Here is an 18,920-nt window from a genome sequence, read left to right as displayed (position 1 = left end):
TTTTCGCACCAAAAGCGATCGTTTCGTTTTAGAAGACATTAATTTAACCGCTGGATTCGTATGGATGATGCTTATGCTGACTGTCTGTGCTTTTTGGAGCATCAAAAGTCTGATCACCATCCACTTGCATTATAAGGACTTGCTGAGCTAAAATATTTATTATTTTTCTTCAAATGTGTTCAGCAGAAGAAAGAAAGTCATACACATCTGGGATGGCATGAGGGTCAGTAAACAATGAGAGAATATTCATTTTTGGGTGAACTATCCCTTTATTATTGCTCCCTCGCAATAAATTAATCATGGTTTTACTTTAGTAAAATTGTAGCAAACATGACTTTAGTAACTATGTTAAATCTTGTAGAAATGTTTTTTAAATACCATGGTTAAACAATGGTTTCTGTAGTAAAACAAGGTTTAATTTTCATAACGGTTTAAAAAAAAAAAAATTCAGCCATAACTTAATGGTAGTAAAACCAGAGGAACCACAGAATTCTAATTTTATTACCATACTTTTCATTGTCCTGTGTTATTACCATGGTTGGTGAGTAACAGAATACATGTAACGGGATTACATATTTAAAATACAAAATATAAATAACTGTATTCCACTACAGTTACAATTTAAATCATTGGTAATTAGAATACAGTTACATTCTAAACGTATTTTGATTACTGAAGAGATTACTTTGCATTTTATTGTCATTTGTTTCATTTAATATTTAGTCCTTTCAGATGGAAAACATTTATACATATAAATGATGCGATCCAAAGTGCATTTGAACAGTGGTGAAACACTTTCTTATGATGTGTTACATTCATACGAGCAGACAGAGAAGTAAGTTTGAAGTAAGTTTGGAGCAGAGGAAATAGAAATAAACCTTGTGTAAATTGTCAGCTTTACGCTAAGTTAAAATGCTATTTCTAGCCATTTTACATGCACATTACCAGGCACAATCATATTTTTTATCAAGAAAATTCACGTTGGATCATAATTTCTTCTTTTCTAGTAAGACCTTTGATATTAGGGCAAAAATCTAATTCTTGATAATAATTTTTTTATTGTTTTCCTGTAAAAATATCTAAAAATCCTTAAAACAAGATCAATTTGATTTATCTTGTTTTAGAAACAACACTGCATAAGATATTTAGGTTTTTCAGAGAATGTATTTTTAACATGTGTATTTTGTCTTACTGTACTGGCAGAGTTTTAATAGTCAAAACAAGTGAAAAAATCTACCAGTGCTGAAGAAGTAATCCAAAGAATTTAGAATACGTTACTGACCTTGAGAAATCTAATGGAATACTTTACAAATTACATTTTACAGCATGCATTCTGTAATCTGTAGTGGAATACATTTCAAACCCTGGTTATTACAATGGTTTGTAAGTATCACGGTTAAAATATGGTTACTACTAAAACCATGGTAAGTTTTGTGGTTATGGTTTTACTACAAATACTATTGTTCAAATATGTTTACTGTACTAAAACCACGTTTTTTTTTTTTTTTTTTGCGAGGGAATGCAAAATATTTTTGTTGTGGGTCCTCCCTCTCTGTCCTCTTAAGGGGCTCCGTATGTTTCAAACCTGTATGTTATTATTTTGTGAAACACAAAAGAAGATATTGCAATATTGAATTTCAGTCTAACACTCACTTAAAAAAAGAGAGATGCAATAAAAGAAAATGGTGACTGAGAATGTCAGTCCCTAATGTTCTGCCTTATCCCCTTTTGTGTTTCACAGAATAAAAATGTCTAAGGTTCAGAACAACAAGATGGGTGTGTGTATATGACAGCATTTTAATTTTATGGATGAACTAACTTTTAAAATCTGTAAAATTGACACTACCTTTAAATTCGCCTATAATTTGTTATTATACATCCATTTGTTAATGCATCAGTGTAAAGGCATTTTTTCTATAATAGGCTGTTAAGTAGTAAGATTTATATACTGTAGAAAAAGTTAACTCCAAAGAATTTTGTATAAATAAAACAATGAGTAACTGAATATGTTGTGTGTTTAATAAAGAGTACATACAGTATATAGGCTGATTTATTCATTTTAAATATTTGGGATTTTAAATACAAAAGTAGAAAATATGTTGATTGTATAACATTGTTTCACCCAACTGAAATCAATGTCAATTGATTAGATCGATTTTATGTTTGTTTTCAGTGGCGTGAACGACGTAGATTCAACATCAGAGATCAACGTCGTTTCGATGCAACGAGAGACATCGATTCTACGTTGATTCTATGTCAATTTACTGTATGTTGTTCCAAAAATGAAAACAGACAAATACACACAAAAAATATCGTATAATGAATGCTTGCCAAATAAGATCGATCTATAATGAGTTGGGCTCTGGTGCATTCAATAAGGCAGAAAATCTGATCCAGATGGGTTTTGTGATAATAACTTGGGAAATTGCACTATAAAAGTAACTTACACTTACACTTACATTTACACCAGCACATATAATCAACATTAAATAGTACTGAAACAGGAGTGGCAGGTCCAAAGATGCTAAATTAATGCTGAACTTCTACCTTATCTCCAGAATTTGTTGGCTTGTTATTCATTTGACATTCGGTTTCTCCTACCCGTGCTCTCTGGAGCCGACAATTTTACAACAATATCATTAGCACAATTAGGTTAAAGAATATATGACTATATAGTACAGGCATAAAACATTGAACTCAAACGGTCAGCGCTTGCTGTTGCTGAAGAATTATACCTAAAAATGCACAGATGGGCTTTTATTAACTAGTGCTTGTAAGGGACCATCTGAAAATTCCACCCACAACACTAAAACGTCGATCTCCAATTATTCTTTCATTAATTAATTCAATTAAAGTGTAAGTTATGCATACGATTTACAATCTTTAGAATGTGTAAATGTTTTTTTAATAAGTGTTTAAGACAGAACATGCAAGGCAGTTGCATTGAACACTTGGACACCAGTGACATTTTAGCACAGTGTGTGGACTTTTCAGACGATCTCTTATGAACCATAAGCGAATATTTAATAAATATTTAACTTTAATTAAACTTTACCCCACTAAATATTATTATGCAGTCATAATGCACTTATGTTTTGTTTAAATATTATTTGTTTGGTCTATTTATTTTGATGTGGGGTCACTGAACTCTCAGTGGGATGGAAAATGAGAATCCCCCTCTTACCAAACAGTCCCTGAGTTTAATTGATTTATATGGATTAAATATTCTATATAAGAAATACAAAAATAAAAAAAATCAAATAAAAGCTCTCGAAAATAAGCCTTGTGCAATATAAAGAATAATATTCTGAGTAATTTGCAGTTGGTTTGGCATCTTTAGGTCAAACAGTCCCTGAGTTTAATTGATTTAGAGTATTGCAACATTTAAAGTTCTAAAATTATTATAAAATTTATCAAACGTATATTCCCCAAACGGAGTCTTGTGCTATGAATGGGATATTTTTCTGAGCATTTCACTATTAGCGTGATGTTATAACGTCATATGGTTAGATTGTTTAATTGATTTATAAGGCTAATTATTATTATTATTATTATTATTATTATTATTATTATTTTCTTAATTTAAGCCTTGTGCTATGCAAAGGGCGGTTATTTATGTATATCTAACTTGTTTTGGGCTCAAAACATGAAATGCACAGAGAGTTTAATGGTTATGAAACCGAATGTCCAATGAATGTCAAACGTAAAACTAACTTTACTGCGGTGTGGGGTACAGTGTACTTGCTTGTTTTGATTATTTTGGGGGTTACCTCAAAATATTAAAAGCCTTGTTTTACTACAGAAACCATTGTTTAACCATGGTATTTAAAAAACATTTCTACAAAAAAGAGCATCGAAATGTGAAGATTTGTCCAGCGAGAACAGCTTCAAACCGGTTTCAGCGCCTGGCAATAAAAGCGAGCACTCGTGCAGAGACAGAGCGCACAATGATGAAGAACACACCGGGACACATCCACAAAAATCCTTTACATAGATCAGTGTTCGTCTCATATTTACACACAATGATATGACCTTTAAAATCATAACGCTGTGTTGTCCAAATTGCCAACTGAATTTACCACGGAAATCATTTTCACTTTCCGGTTGGTGAGGTAAGATGATTACTTTCATAATAATAGTGAGTTATTATATTGTTTAAATAGAATATTTAAATAGAGTATTTTTTTTTTTTCACGTCTTTACTTGTAACTTAAATACGTGCGTCGGTTTTCTTTGTGAATTGTGTATGTGTGTGTTTTATTTTTTGCAACAGCTCGAATTGTGAGATTAAAGAGTTGTGTGAAATGAAAGACCAGGAAATTATTCAAATGAAACTGTAACAGTAGTTTAGTGGGTTCAGGAACGAGCGCGGTTATAGCAGTGCGCTCTTCACTTGCGCGCGTCCGCTCACAGCTGTCTGCTGCTGTTATACACATCTGTGGTTACGCGCATTCTGCACATTCTGCACATCACAGGTGTTGTTCCCAAACTTTCAGAGTTATAGTGAAGATTTTAAGTTGATTAATGACTTTTGGCAGTGAAAAATGTTTTTTCTTTTTTTTTTTTTTTTAACAGTCTGCTCAATAAACAACTTAGGACAGATTCTCATCTTATTAATTAGAAATTATAAACAACTGGAAGAAAAAAAATACATATAGGTTTGGAAAGGCATGAGGGTGATCATCATAAATGATGACTGCATTTTCCTTTTTGGGTGAACTAAAATGTATTTTTCATCACAGGGACCCAGTGTGAAAATGAGCTCTCGGAACACAAAGAAAGCTCCAGACAGTGGATGGGGTTGGGCCATTGTGATTGCCTCTTTCATGGGGCAGCTCCTGGCCTACGGCTCGCCCCAGTCTGTGGGTGTGCTTTACACAGAGTGGCTCAATACCTTCCAGGACAGCAAAGGCATGACAGCATTGGTTGGCTCTCTTGTGTCTGGGGTTGGACTCATTGCTAGTAAGCTTCCAACACTGATATGACATACTTTGCTTATAAATTTACTGTGCCAATATCTAATGAAACATTATTGACTGCTCATACTGTATAATGCACCCTCGTACAAATTACAAACTAAATCCTTTTCATTTCTGTAATGTATTTTCTCTACTCAAAGTTATTTTTAAAATCTCTCTTAAAGGAATAGTTCAGGAAAATTCGCTCATCATTTACTCCCCCTCATGCCATTCCAGATGTGTATGACTTTCTTTCTTCCGCAGAACACAAGCGAAGATTTTTAGAAGAATATTTCAGCTCTGTTGGTTCACACAATGCAAGTCAACAGGGTTCAAAACTTTGACACTCAAAAAAGCCCACTGAGGCAGCATTAAAGTAATCCATGCAACTCCAGTGGTTAAATCCATGTATTCGTTATAATAGGTGTGGGTGAGAAACAGATCAAAATGTAAGTCCTTTTTTACTGTATATTCTCCTCCTTGCCCAGTAGGTGGCGATATGCAAAAATAATGTGAATCGACAAAAACAAAAGAAGAAGAATGTGGAAGTGAAAGTGTAACTAGAGATTTATGGTAAAAACTGACTTAAATATTGATCTGTTTCTCTCCCACACCTATCATATCACTTCTGAAGACATTAATTAAACCAATGGATTCTCATGGATTACCTTTATGCTGCCTTTTTGTGCTTTTTCGAGCTTCAAAGTTCTTGTCACCATTCACTTGCATTGAATAGACCAACAGAGCTGGGATATTCTTCTAAAAATCTTTGCTTGTGTTCTGCAGAAGAAAGAAAGTCATACACATCTGGGAAGGCATGAGGGTAAGAAAATGAGGCGAGAATTTTCAATTTTGGGTGAACTATCCCGTTAAGGCTTTAGTGTTTCTGACCTTTATCTTTACTACTCTTTGCTATACTTGTATATGTTTTCACAATTTTCTGTGTATACTATTTTGTGAGGTGCTCTGGTCAACGATGTACAGTATATATAATATAATGGAAAAATAATTGACTATAAATATACTTATCAACTCCATAAACATAATCCAAATAAAACAATAAACTAAACTAAATAAACAAAATAAACTGAATAAACTAAAAAGCTTTGATATTGAGGAAATCTGCATCCATCAATTTGCCACTAGGAAACATGATCAAGTCTGGTAAATCAAGACTGAAGTTCACACTCGTTCCCAATGCCTTTTTGTAATCACATAAGACTTGCTCTTGTTGTTTTCCATTATGAAATGAGTTTACCATTATGAAAGAGTGTGTCAAATCAATAGTGCTACAACTCTGACTGATGATTTTCTGTTTGTGCCAGTGACTCACAGTTGTTGTTGATGCCATGTGCTTTTCCCTTTCATAAGTTAATCAGAATTTTTCGGCTTACAGCAAATCATTTAAAGCAGTTTTTGCCTGTATTTATTTGTTGGCTCATTGCACTACATAGGAGTTTTCCAGGATTACATTACTTCCTCTAACAATAAAATGCTTTCCTCTGTTTGGCACAGGCCCCATCTGCAGTGCCTGTGTAGTGAACTTTGGGGCCAGACCTGTGACCTTCTTCAGCGGAATTATGGTGTCTGGTGGGCTTATGCTTAGTGCTTTTGCACCCAATGTTCAGTTTCTTGTATTCTCCTATGGGATAGTTGTTGGTGAGTATCCCATGTTTGAGAGTTCCCTTGTTTATTTGGGTCATTGTGACATCAATGTCTGAAATTGGTGGTCAACCAAAAAGGGTTTTGCAATGGCCGATATAATGCTGATATATAGTGTAAATAAAACAATTTAATCATAGCAAATGAGACTGAAATTAAATGAACACTTATTTTTCACAATATTTAGTCAAAAGTCACCAAAACACATGAAAACAGAAAACGTGCACGGTCCATTGACAAGTGGGCATAATTATTTGCAGATAATCTCAAAATCAGCATGGGTTACAGTATATATTAGTCTATCCCTAGCCTGAATATGCAAAAAAAAAAAAAAAAAAAAAAAAGACAAATGATGGATATTTTCCTAATTTCCTCACACTTATACTACACAGGACTAGGCTGTGGATTTGTTTATGCTGCTACTGTTACCATCACCTGCCAGTATTTCGACAAGAGACGTGGTCTTGCTCTTGGCATTGTAACAACAGGTAGAAATACAGCAGTTTAATACACCCAATTCACATGTAATTATATAAACCAGTGGTTCTCAACTGATTTTGCTTCAGGACCCAGATTTTACATTGGACATCAAGTGGTGACCCAATACAGCACCATAATTGTTTATTCGACTATAAATAAAATGAATCTAAAATAATTGCAATTCATTTATATTAGCTTCCTAATTTAGCTAACTTATACCAAGTAACGGATTAGTGTTAACTGTTAACAGATAAGGGTTGTTTTGTTTTTTTAAATTTATTTTTATTTTATTTTATTGTATGCAGAACCTTTGACGTCAACAACTTAATATGTGGGAAGTGTTTTATCCTCCCTTTTAAAGTTAAGAAGCCTATTTATTTTGCTTTCCTAACTATGCACAGTTATATGTTAAGTTGTATTTTATTATTTGCATTTACCATAGTTTTTCCTCAGAACACACCTATTTTTGGGTTGCGACTATGTCTGTCATTGTACAAAAAAATAAATAATAATAATAATCGAATTAATTACATATATCAATTATTACTGAGAAAGGCCCCTCAAAACGATACTTTAGTATATAAAAATTTAAATAATTATAAACATCAAGTAAATATAATAATTCAGATAATTTAAATGCATTTATTATGGGAGCACGGCAAGTAAAGGATTGATTAGATGAGGGGTTGGCAACCTTTTTGACATGGTGTGCTATTTTGTATTTTCCTGGTCAATGGCTGTTTAGGGTTAGGGAGGAGACTCGCGCTGCACATGCAAGCCATTCGCACATCACAAGCCGATTAACTATTTAGCCCTTTTCGGTGAATCGCACCTGCAAAATCTTAAAACTTTATTTCCAAGTTTAATTTATATTTTTAATAGACTCAGATTTTTGAACCCCATGATGTGGGTGCGTTTAATGTAGTTTTGAGTGTGACTATGGTTTAAGGACAGTGTACCGGTATGCTGGGTTGGAAATCTCAAGGATTAATAGTGGTGTTGGGGGCCTGGGTAGCTCAGCGAGTATTGACGCTGACTACCACCCCTGGAGTCGCGAGTTCGAATCCAGGGAGAGCTGAGTGGCTCCAGCCAGGTCTCCTAAGCAACCAAATTGGCCTGGTTGCTAGGGAGGATCGAGTCACATGGGGTAACCTCCTCATGGTCACCATAAAGTGGTTCTCACTCTCGGTGGGGCGTGTGATGAGTTGTGCGTGGATGCCGCAGGGAATAGCATGAAGCCTACAAACGTGCTATGTCTCCGCAGTAACGCGCTCAACAAGTGAGGTGATAAGATGCGCGGATTGACGGTCTCAGACGCGGAGGCAACTGAGATTTGTCCTCCGCCACCCGGATCAAGGCGAGCCACTACGCCACCACAAGGACTTAGAGAGCTCATTGGGAATTGGGCATTCCAAATTGGAGAGACAAGGGGAGAAAATAAAATGCAAAAAAAAAAAAAGTATTAATAGTGGTGTTTTCCTTATTACATGATATGTTGTTCTGAAAGCAAAAAGAAACAAATGAAACATGGAAATGTAGGCTGTCATCCACACAGCCTGACGAAGCAAAGTGGGCGTGTTTACTCGCATGATTAACCAAAAGTGAAGCGCTGCCAGCTCTTGATGTGTGAATGGCTTGCACGGCGCTGCATGAGTCTGTTGGGTATACTGCAGTGCAGTCTCGTCACATTTTAACTTTTTGTTTAGTCTACCATTCAGCTCATGAAAACGCTGCGTGATCATGAGGAAGGATTACATCAAGATGTAGATTGGAATGCAGGTGCGGAATTTATAGAAATAAAATAGTCTACTCCTCTCTCGCCATTGCTGGCATGCAAGTGATTACCCCTCTGTGTGCCAAACCAGTTGAGAATCACTGACCTGAACAATCAACAGAAACACCAAGCAGAAATGCATTCACTGTTTTGGCGTTTCCAGGTACAAGTATCGGAGGTTTTCTTTATGCCAGTGTGCAGAACATGTTCATTGCGCTCTTTGGACTCGACGACTGCCTTTTGCTTATTGGTTGTTTTGCACTAAACATCATTGCGTGTGCTGGACTCATGAGACCGTTGCATCTACCTGCCTACTACTTCAAACAGAGAGCAGCACTGGCCGAGAAGGCAGAGGAGAAGGTTCTGGAAAAGACCCCTGTCGTGGAGGACCCCATCAAGAAGAATCAGCCCGTCACCAACGTGCTCATCACAGAAGAAATTAAAAAGTCTCCAGCTTATGAGAAGAGCCTCCATGTGGCATTGGTGCAGCTCCTGAAAAAGAAACAGAAAGAGTATTCTGAATATTTGCACTCGACAGGTGTACTGTTTCAGAACAGGGTCTTCTCGGCCATGTGCGTGTCTTTGCTTCTCTTCTGCCTGGGAGCGTATACCCCGCTTCTCTACCTGGAGGATCTGGCCCAATGCGAGGGTCTGATTGATGGTATCAGCACCATCCCTCTGGTCTCAATCATATCCATTGCAGCTGGAGTGGGGAAGCTTCTGCTGGGTATCACGATGGACATCCGCTGGATGAACAGCATCTTTCTCTACGCCTTCACTCTGCTGGGCACCGGGGTGGCTATTCTCATGATCCCCGTCACCAAGAACTATGCTGGGCTGCAGGTCATCTCAGCGGTGCTGGGATTTTTTTACGGGAACTGGTCCGTCATACCGTACATGACCACTAAGGTTGTGGGAATGGATCGTCTGACAGAGGCATATGGGATCTTGATGTTCTTCAGTGGATTTAGTATAATGCTTGGACCACCAGTCGCAGGTAAGGTTTTATATATTTTCGCCATATATTTCAGATCTCAAACCTTAAAATTTTGGTTTCAGATGCTAGGCAAGCCTTTAAAATTCACTTAATTCACAAATAAATGACTACAGACCAAGGTTAGGTAAAATGTATCTTCTCAAGAGTGTGTAGTGGGGCAAAATTCAGAATGAAAAAAACTGGCTCCTTTATAGGCTGGTTGAATTTGAATTCACCAGTTAACTTACTAACGGCAATTCAAAGAAATTTAACACAGTCACACAGCAGAGGAATTTTAATAATCCAACAAGTTTTCTAACCTTAACCTTGAATGGGAGTAATTCCACATTGCTGCAAAACTGAATAAAACAAAGTTTTGATTTGAAACTTTTTATTTTCTTACACAGAGGTAACATTAATATCGGACTTAGAGCTGATATATATCTGAGTATCATCAGTATAAAATATGTTTTATGATAGCATTTTTATATGTATTTCATGCTGAAGAATGAAATGTATTATTAAATGGATAGTTCACCCAAAAATGTGTATGAGTTTCTTTCTTATGTTGAACACAAAGATTTTTAGACAAATATCTCATCTCTGTTAGTCCATTCAATTCAAGTGACTGGTGAACAAAACTTTGAAGGTCCAAAAAGCACATAAAGGCAGCATAAAAGGAATTCATACGACTCCAGTAGTTTAATTCATATCTTCAGAAGCAAAATGGTAGGTGTGGGTGAGAAACAGATCAATATTGAAGTCCTTTTTTACTATAAATCTCTGCTTCTAAACAACTCTACTATGCGTTCTTCTTTTTTTGGGGGGCTTTTGTTGATTCGCACTCTTCCTGCATATCGCCACCTACTGGGCAGAGAGGATAATTTATAGTAGTAAAGTACTTAAATATTGATCTGTTTCTCTTCCACACTTATCATATTGCTTCTGTAGATATGGATTAAACCACTGAGTCATATGGATTACTTTTATGCTGCCTTTATGTGCTTTTTGGAGTTTCAAAGTTCTGGCCACCATTCAGTTGCATTGATTGGACCTACAGAGCTGAGATATTCTTCTAAAAATCCTCATTTGTGCTCTGCAGAAGAAAGTCACACATCTGGGATGGTATGAGGGTGAGTAAATGATGATAGAATTACATTTTTGTGTGAACTCTCACTTTAACAGTGTTGGGTGTAATCTGATTATAAAGTAATTAGTTACAAAAATCTAATTACTTTTTAGTCAGAAAAGTCATGTATCTCATTACATTTTAAATTCTTGTAATCAAATTACAGTTATTGACTTTCAATCGAGTTAATTACTTTTAAGTACATTACTAGAGTTACTGTTAGTTAGGTTATTTATGAAATAATATTATTTATGTAGAATTCATTTAAAACACAAATTATTTTCATTTGTACATCTGTGTATCTGTAAAAGCTGAATGGACAGCAATACTGAACAAAAGGAAATATAGACATTATTTTGAATTTGTTGTGTGAAAAAACTAAAAACTTCTGTGAAAATTATTAAAAGTAATGTGATTAATTCTCCCATGAAGTAATTATTAATCTGAATAAAATTTTTACAAAGTAATTTGTAATGGATTACTATTTTTGAGTAACTTGAGTAACCCAAGTAACCCAACACACTTACAGCAGTTGGAATTTTTTTATTTTATTTCAATGCATCAATACTACCTCCTTTATTTTAAATTCAAATTTCAATTCTGCAACCTGTTTGCTACCTCAGTTCAAATACAGGAATTGGACGTGAATGTAAAAGACATTTGTGTAGGTACAGTAAATACTGCAGGGTGAGCTATGAAATCCTAGCATTGTTTTGTATTTTCACTGCAGGCTGGATTTATGACTGGATGCACTCTTATGACCTGGCTTTCTACTTCAGTGGAAGCTTCCCGTTGCTGGGAGGAGCTGGTCTTTTCCTGTTCGCCTTGTCTTGCTGTAACAAGAACGAGGATGAAACCAACACACTAGATGAAGAATACACTGACAAATGTGATGCAGTGGCTACTGTGGCCTAAACACACGACTAAGTGCTTTATATGTTGACAACTTATTGTCACACTCTGTATATACATAAAAAGCGGATGCTCGCTTTTTATTATTATTTTTATTATGGGATTTTTGCCTTGATTCAGACAGAGATGTGACAGGAGATGATGAGAGTCATTGGGAAATGACTTGAGCTGGATTCAAACCTAAGCACCACAATGCCACACATCAGAGCATGTGCACTACTCTATCACTGACACGTAAGTGTATTTTTACAGAGCATGCTACACTGAAGAAAACCAGCAAATAAAATAAGGACTGTCCTTACTGATTATTCACAGCCTTGTTTTCAGAGGCCTCTGTGTACAAAAATGGGTTGCACTTTATTTACACTTATTTTACAGTGTGTGTACTTTCAGTAGACTTACAGTGTACTTACACAAGAAAGTACTGAGTAATATTAGGTAACTACATGTACTTAATATGGGTTGAGGTTAGGGTTGGGTTCAGGGTTAGTACCTAGTAATTAGTTGTTGTAATTATATATTAAGTAAATGTAGAATAGTACTGTCAAATAAAGTGCTACCCAAATTCTTTTACTGCAAGGACTGTAAGGTGTCTTTTTAAATATATGCAGTGCTGTGAAAAAGTATTTTTTCACAGATTTCTTTTATTTCTGTGTATTTTACATACTAAATTGTTTTAAATCTTCAAATGAGATATAACATAAAACAAAGGCAACCTTTGTATTTTAAACACAAAATACAGTTTTGAAATATATATTATATTTTTTTATTGAAGCAAAAAATGTTATCCAACATCTATATCACCCATGTAAAAAACGAACTGCCCCCTTAAACTTAATAGCTGGTTATGTCACCTTTAGCAGCAACAACTGCAACCAAACGTTTCCGATAACTGGAGATCAGTCTTTCACAACGCTGTGGTGGAATTTTGGCCCACTCTTCATTGCAGAACTGCTTTAGTTCAGCCACATTAGAGGGTTTTTGGCCAGTATCTTTCTGATAGTGGAGTCATGAACAGTGACCTTTATTGATGCGAGAGAGGCCTGCAGTTCCTTGGATATTGTCCTTGTTTTTGTGACTTCTTGAATGTGTCGTCGCTGTGCTCTTGGAGGAATTTTGGAAGGTTGGCCACTTATGGGAAGGTTCACTACTGTGCCAAGTTTTCGCCATTTGGAGATAATGGCTTTCACCGTGGTTCTTTGGAGTCCCAGAGCCTTTGAAATCGCTTTGTAACCCTTCCAAGGCTGATGTATTTCAGTCACCATTTTCCTCATCATTTCTGGAATTTCTTTTGACCTTGGCATAGTGTGCTACTGGGTGAGACCTTTTAGCCAACTTCATGCTGCTGAAAAAGTTCTATTAAGGTGTTGATTTGATTTAACAGGGCTGGCAGTAATCAGGCCTGGGTGTGTCTAGTCCAGCTGAACCCCATTATGAATGCAGTTTCATATATATGGGGATTTAGTAACTAAGAGGGCAAATACATTTTCACACAGGCCCAGTTGGTATTGGATAACTTTTTATTTTGTGTTTACTCAGATTGCCTTTGTTTTATGTTAGATTTTGTTTGAATTTTTGAAATAATTTAGAATGAGATACATTCTAAATTTTCACAGCACTGTAGAAAGTGTGTCCTGTGAGGTTCAATCTTCAGTGTCATTTGTCACCAACTTAAGGCCACGTCCACACTAACACATTTTAGTTCAAAAGGGTGTTAATTTTGCTACGTTTACACCTCTTATCCACACTGGAATGGCATTTTCCAACAGGAAAAATGTCTCCATTACATACAGTTGTGCTCAAAAGTCTGAATGTTTTCTATGATTAAATGTCAGGAATTGTGAAAAACTGAGTTTAAATGTATTTGGCTAAGGTGTATGTAAACTTCTGACTTCTGCTGTAGTCACCTAATATGACAATATCACAACTAAAATCTATCAACTAAATAATTAACAAAAATAATTATAACCGATACATTTGTTTGTGAATAAATGCAGTACAATATACAGTTGTGCTCAAAAGTTTGCATACCCTGGCAGAAATTGTGAAATTTTGGCATTGATTTTGAAAATATGACTGATCATGCAAAAAAACTTTTATTTAAGGATAGTGATCATATGAAGCCATTTATTATCACATAGTTGTTTGGCTCCTTTTTAAATCATAATGATAACAGAAATCACCCAAATGGCCCTGATTAAAAAGTTTACATACCCTTGAATGTTTGGCCTTGTTACAGACACACAAGGTGACACACAAAGGTTTAAATGGCAATTAAAGGTTAATTTCCCACACCTGTAGCTTTTTAAATTGCAATTAGTGTCTGTGTATAAATAGTCAATGAGTTTGTTAGCTCTCACGTGGATGCACTGAGCAGGCTAAATACTGAGCCATGGGGAGCAGAAAAGAACTGTCAAAAGACCTGCGTAACAAGGTAATGGAACTTTATAAAGATGGAAAAGGATATAAAAAGATATCCAAAGCCTTGAAAATACCAGTCAGTACTATTCAATCACTTATTAAGAAGTGGAAAATTCGGGGATCTCTTGATACCATGCCAGAAGAATTGTTCGGGATACAAAGAAAAACTCACAAGTAACCTCAGGAGAAATACAGGCTGCTCTGGAAAAAGACGGTGTGGTTGTTTCAAGGAGCACAATACGACGATACTTGAACAAAAATGAGCTGCATGGTCGAGTTGCCAGAAAGAAGTATGCCCGACAACACCTTGACAGCTTCTGGCACACTGTAAGTTGGAGTGACGAGACCAAAATAGAGCTTTATGGTCACAGCCAAAGTTGAGGGGTCAACAAGGCCTATAGTGAAAAGAATACCATCCCCACTGTGAAGCATGGTGGTGGCTCACTCATGTTTTGGGGGTGTGTGAGCTCTAAAGGCACAGGGAATCTTGTGAAAATTGATGGCAAGATGAATGCAGCATGTTATCAGAAAATACTGGCAGAAAATTTGCATTCTTCTGCATGAAAGCTGCGCATGGGACGCTCTTGGACTTTCCAGCACGACAATGACCCTAAGCACAAGGCCAAGTTGACCCTCCAGTGGTTACAGCAGAAAAATGTGAAGGTTCTGGAGTGGCCATCACAGTCTCCTGACCTTAATATTATCAAGCCACTCTGGGGACATCTCAAATGTGCGGTTCATGCAAGACGACCAAAGACTTTGCATGACCTGGAGGCATTTTGCCAAGACGAATGGGCAGCTATACCACCTGCAAGAATTTGGGGCCTCATAGACAACTATTACAAAAGACTGCACGCAGTCATTGATGCTAAAGGGGGCAATACACAGTATTAAGAACTAAGGGTATGCAGACTTTTGAACAGGGGTCATTTCATTTTTTTCTTTGTTGCCATGTTTTGTTTTATGATTGTGCCATTCTGTTATAACCTACAGTTGAATATGAATCCCATAAGAAATAAAAGAAATGTGTTTTGCCTGCTCACTCATGTTTTCTTTAAAAATGGTACATATATTACCAATTCTCCAAGGGTATGGAAATTTTTGAGCACAACTGTACAGTATGTAACGGGACGCTTGCTATGGAAAACAAGTATGTGGGACCTCGCGGCACACATACTTGTTTCCCATAGCGTCAGCTCGACGCAGCGTCGAAGTGAGCATGAAAAAGATCTCCATAACTGTATACTTTGGAAAACAATTTCAAACGAAAACAGATTAGTGTAGATGTGGCCTCAGAGAAGCAATCTTTTCAAACATCTTAAGTTTGAGAGATGGTTGTATGATATTTTTGTAAAGACATGCAGCACAACACTACAAACAAATGTATTTATTTTTATTATTGTTTAATAATGTCACAACCTGAAAAGCATTCGTCAGTGTTTGGGCAGGTGAGAGATTTGTTGTGGGTGTTGTTGATGTATTTATTTGTTTTGATTTTTGTCTTTGTGAAATGCTGTACCTGATGGGTAAAACTGTTTTAGTAGTTCATACGGGTTAGGCAAGTACAGCAGTACACTACTGTGCTTTTGTTATTGAGGGCACATTGGATGCTTTTGCCTTGTTATAAAATAAATCACATTACAGGGTAAACAGTGTAAAGTGACAGATTTGAGAATGCTGGGTTTTCTTTGTTACAGACAGTTTTAAGTAACTTAAAAAAACATGCAATTAATGTATTTAAGATTTTTTTATTATCATTTGTATACTGTACTGTTTGAAATACCTGCTCTTATTGACTGTTTTTACACACTTTGCATCAGGTTGTGTATGTTTGTATTTGTACTGCTTTCTGTTTTTTTTTTTTTTTTTTTTTAGTTAAAAACTCTCTCATAATTTTCTCACCCTCATGCCATTCCAGATGTGTATGACTTTCTTTCTTCTGCTGAACACAAGATTTTTAGAATAATATCTCAGCTCTGTTGACCCATACAATGCAAGTGAATGGTGATCAGACCTTTGAAGCTCCAAAAAGGAGATAAAGTCAGCATGAAGGCAATCCATAAAACCCCAGTGGTTTAATCAATGTCTTCAGAAGCAATCCAGTTGGTTTTGGGTGAGAACACACCAAAGCAAACTCCTATTTCACTGGACTTCTTCCTATTACAGTCTCTAGACACAATCATGATTTCAAGCTCAATTACACTTCCTAGTGCCTGACGAATGAGCAGACCGCTAGATGGTGCTATAGGAACTGTAATCGAGCTTGAAATCATGATCACCAAGGAAACTGGTGTAAAGATGTACAGTGAAAAAGGAGTTATATTTCGGTCTGTTCTCACCCAAAACCAACTGGATCACTTCAGAAGACATTGATTAAACAACTGGAGTTTGATGGATTATGTTTATGCTGACTTGATCTGCCTTTTGGAGCTTCAAAGGCCTGGCCACCATCCACAAAGCTGAGATGTTCTACTAAAAATCTTTGTGTTCAGCAGAAGAAAGAAAGTCATACACATCTGGGATGGCTTGAGGGTGAGTAAATTAATTTTCATTTTTGGGTGAACTTACCCTTTAAAAATGTAACTATAATAGTTGCTACGTCCATGTTAATAATGTTAAAACATCAACAGAAACATTTAGGTTATGGCACATTATGTCTATTTGACCTTTCAATGAATTAGTCTTGTCAGTTGTTATTTATGTTTCTAGTAATATTTTGTTGTTTACATTTTTTACGTGCTTTTTATTATTAAAGAATTGTCAACAAAACTCGATTATTTGCTTATTTTATAATCTTTTTTTTTTTTTTTTTTCAATGCAACCTTAGTGCAAACAAAGCCAGACCTGTTTCTAAAGATTTGCATAGGGTTTCATTTGACCATCATGATGTGTGGTGACCATGTGTTCTCCATGGATACAGTTACCATGGTGAGTGCAATCAGACATCTATTTATGCAGCCATCAGTGTTTGTTTATCTGCAGGTTTTGGCGAAATCAACAGTGGAGGAACACCTCACAAAAATCCTGGGTGTATTCTGAGCTCTGCTCGTGAAATGAAACAAAAGTTATTCTGTTTAAACATTTGCATTGAGGTTTCCATTTGCAACCCTGGATAATAAGACATCCCATCCCTTTCTTTCTTTCTTTGCACAGTACTGTTGCTGTGCTCTTTCAAACAGAAAACTGCATTAAAGTCTCGTTTTAAAGTAATATTCTATTTACTATACTATAGTATACTATACTACACTATATTATACATACTGTTACTGTGCTCCTTCAAACTGAATTAAAGTCTCTTTTGAAGTAATACTTCTTATACTATATTATCCCACACTATACTATGTTATAGAATTGACCTCTTTCATGACTGTATAATCGTGCTGCCATGTTTGGCCCTGTCCCAAATGGCACCCTCAGCCCTTGCGGTCCTCTTCCGAGTACAGACTTTGGTGATGTAAGCAAGTGCAGTGCAGGGAGTCAGGAATTGGCTGGTTAGCAGGTCCCTGTTAGCACCTGCTGTTAGATGCTGGAACTACACCACCCGATGGCAAAAAGCATGTTTCTCCATAGACAGCCATTCAAAAGTAGCTGTGTTTTATGACAAAATATTTTTTTTACAAGAACCATTTCAAATTAAATGATTTCATTACATTATAGCACATCCTCATCCGGTGACAGATTGTTTTTGAAGGGCTCTTAAAAGTGTGAATTTGATTTATATTTTTCCTTATCTATTCCCATTGACGAGTGATCAGTCAAGTGACAACCGATCCCGGAACTGAGCGCCCATGAGCAAAGATGGCAGCCTCCTTTTCGCTAGCTTTCTGGGAACCCTGCACTTGCTGAGCACAGTCATGGAGATGAATGGAGATGCTAACGGATAGCTCTCTCCAGGTATTTTATAGCTCCATGGCGCAGTCCAATGGGGCACTATTCAGCAAGTCCACGAGGATGCATGAGTAATAAAAGTGCGCATTTGGGACAGACTGCAAGACTTAAATCAGATAATGTCATTTTACATTTACCATATGTATGCTGTTTCACAAATTATTATTTGAAAAGTATTAACATTGATTGATAGGGTAAAGGAACACACTTCAAACTAACTCTTGGATATTTATTTTTATTAAATAATTCCAAGCAACACACTGACAATAGAGCATTAGACATTTTAATCATAACCCCCAGAAAAACAAAGCGCACATATAACAACAACAAAACCCCATCGTTTTAAATATTTAGAGAACAAATAAACATTATTCGGACACAGTTAAATGTATCCACCTTATTTTGCAATGCGGAAGTAAGCAGTGGCTGCATTTCCGGTGAATGTGAGAAAGTTTGGCTGGCACTGACCGCAGTGTAAATTACTACGGTTATAATACCAGAGTTAGTGATCTGGGCTTATAAACTATCACACAACCACAGAATTTACAGCAGAATTATGTGCCAATGTTGGATAATTTTCACATTTTTTAGCATTTATAGTAAAAGAGCAAGTAAATCATTCACTTGTTGCTGTGTGTTGTTATGTTGAAAAGACATTAAACCGAGGTCCTGACTCTCTATGGTCATTAAAAATCCCAGGGCACTTCTCGTAAAAGAGTA

At 36.2% G+C, this 18,920-nt stretch overlaps 1 protein-coding gene across 1 annotated transcript; it reads left to right on the top strand.

The window, feature by feature from the left end:
* Positions 1 to 3,935: 3,935 nt before the first annotated feature.
* Positions 3,936 to 17,081, top strand: LOC127426745 (monocarboxylate transporter 9-like). The gene is made up of 6 exons (XM_051673751.1): positions 3,936 to 4,112; positions 4,743 to 4,962; positions 6,474 to 6,617; positions 7,013 to 7,108; positions 9,038 to 9,871; positions 11,710 to 17,081. Exons 2-6 carry the CDS (start codon positions 4,758 to 4,760, stop codon positions 11,892 to 11,894), a joined length of 1,464 nt encoding a protein of 487 aa, XP_051529711.1. The 5' UTR covers positions 3,936 to 4,112; positions 4,743 to 4,757; the 3' UTR covers positions 11,895 to 17,081.
* The last annotated feature ends 1,839 nt before the right edge of the window (positions 17,082 to 18,920 follow it).

Source organism: Myxocyprinus asiaticus, chromosome 36 (genome assembly GCF_019703515.2).
Source record: "Myxocyprinus asiaticus isolate MX2 ecotype Aquarium Trade chromosome 36, UBuf_Myxa_2, whole genome shotgun sequence".
In the NCBI taxonomy this organism is placed as follows: domain Eukaryota; kingdom Metazoa; phylum Chordata; class Actinopteri; order Cypriniformes; family Catostomidae; genus Myxocyprinus; species Myxocyprinus asiaticus.
This window is presented reverse-complemented; position numbering and strand designations above follow the sequence as displayed.

Coding starts and splice junctions, on each gene's coding strand:
- LOC127426745 (XM_051673751.1), top strand. CDS start 4,758: ATGAGCTCTCGGAACACAAAGAAAGCTCCAGACAGTGGATGGGGTTGG. Junction 6,618..7,012: donor CTCCTATGGGATAGTTGTTG/GTGAGTATCCCA, acceptor TATACTACACAG/GACTAGGCTGTGGATTTGTT. Junction 7,109..9,037: donor TCTTGGCATTGTAACAACAG/GTAGAAATACAG, acceptor TGGCGTTTCCAG/GTACAAGTATCGGAGGTTTT.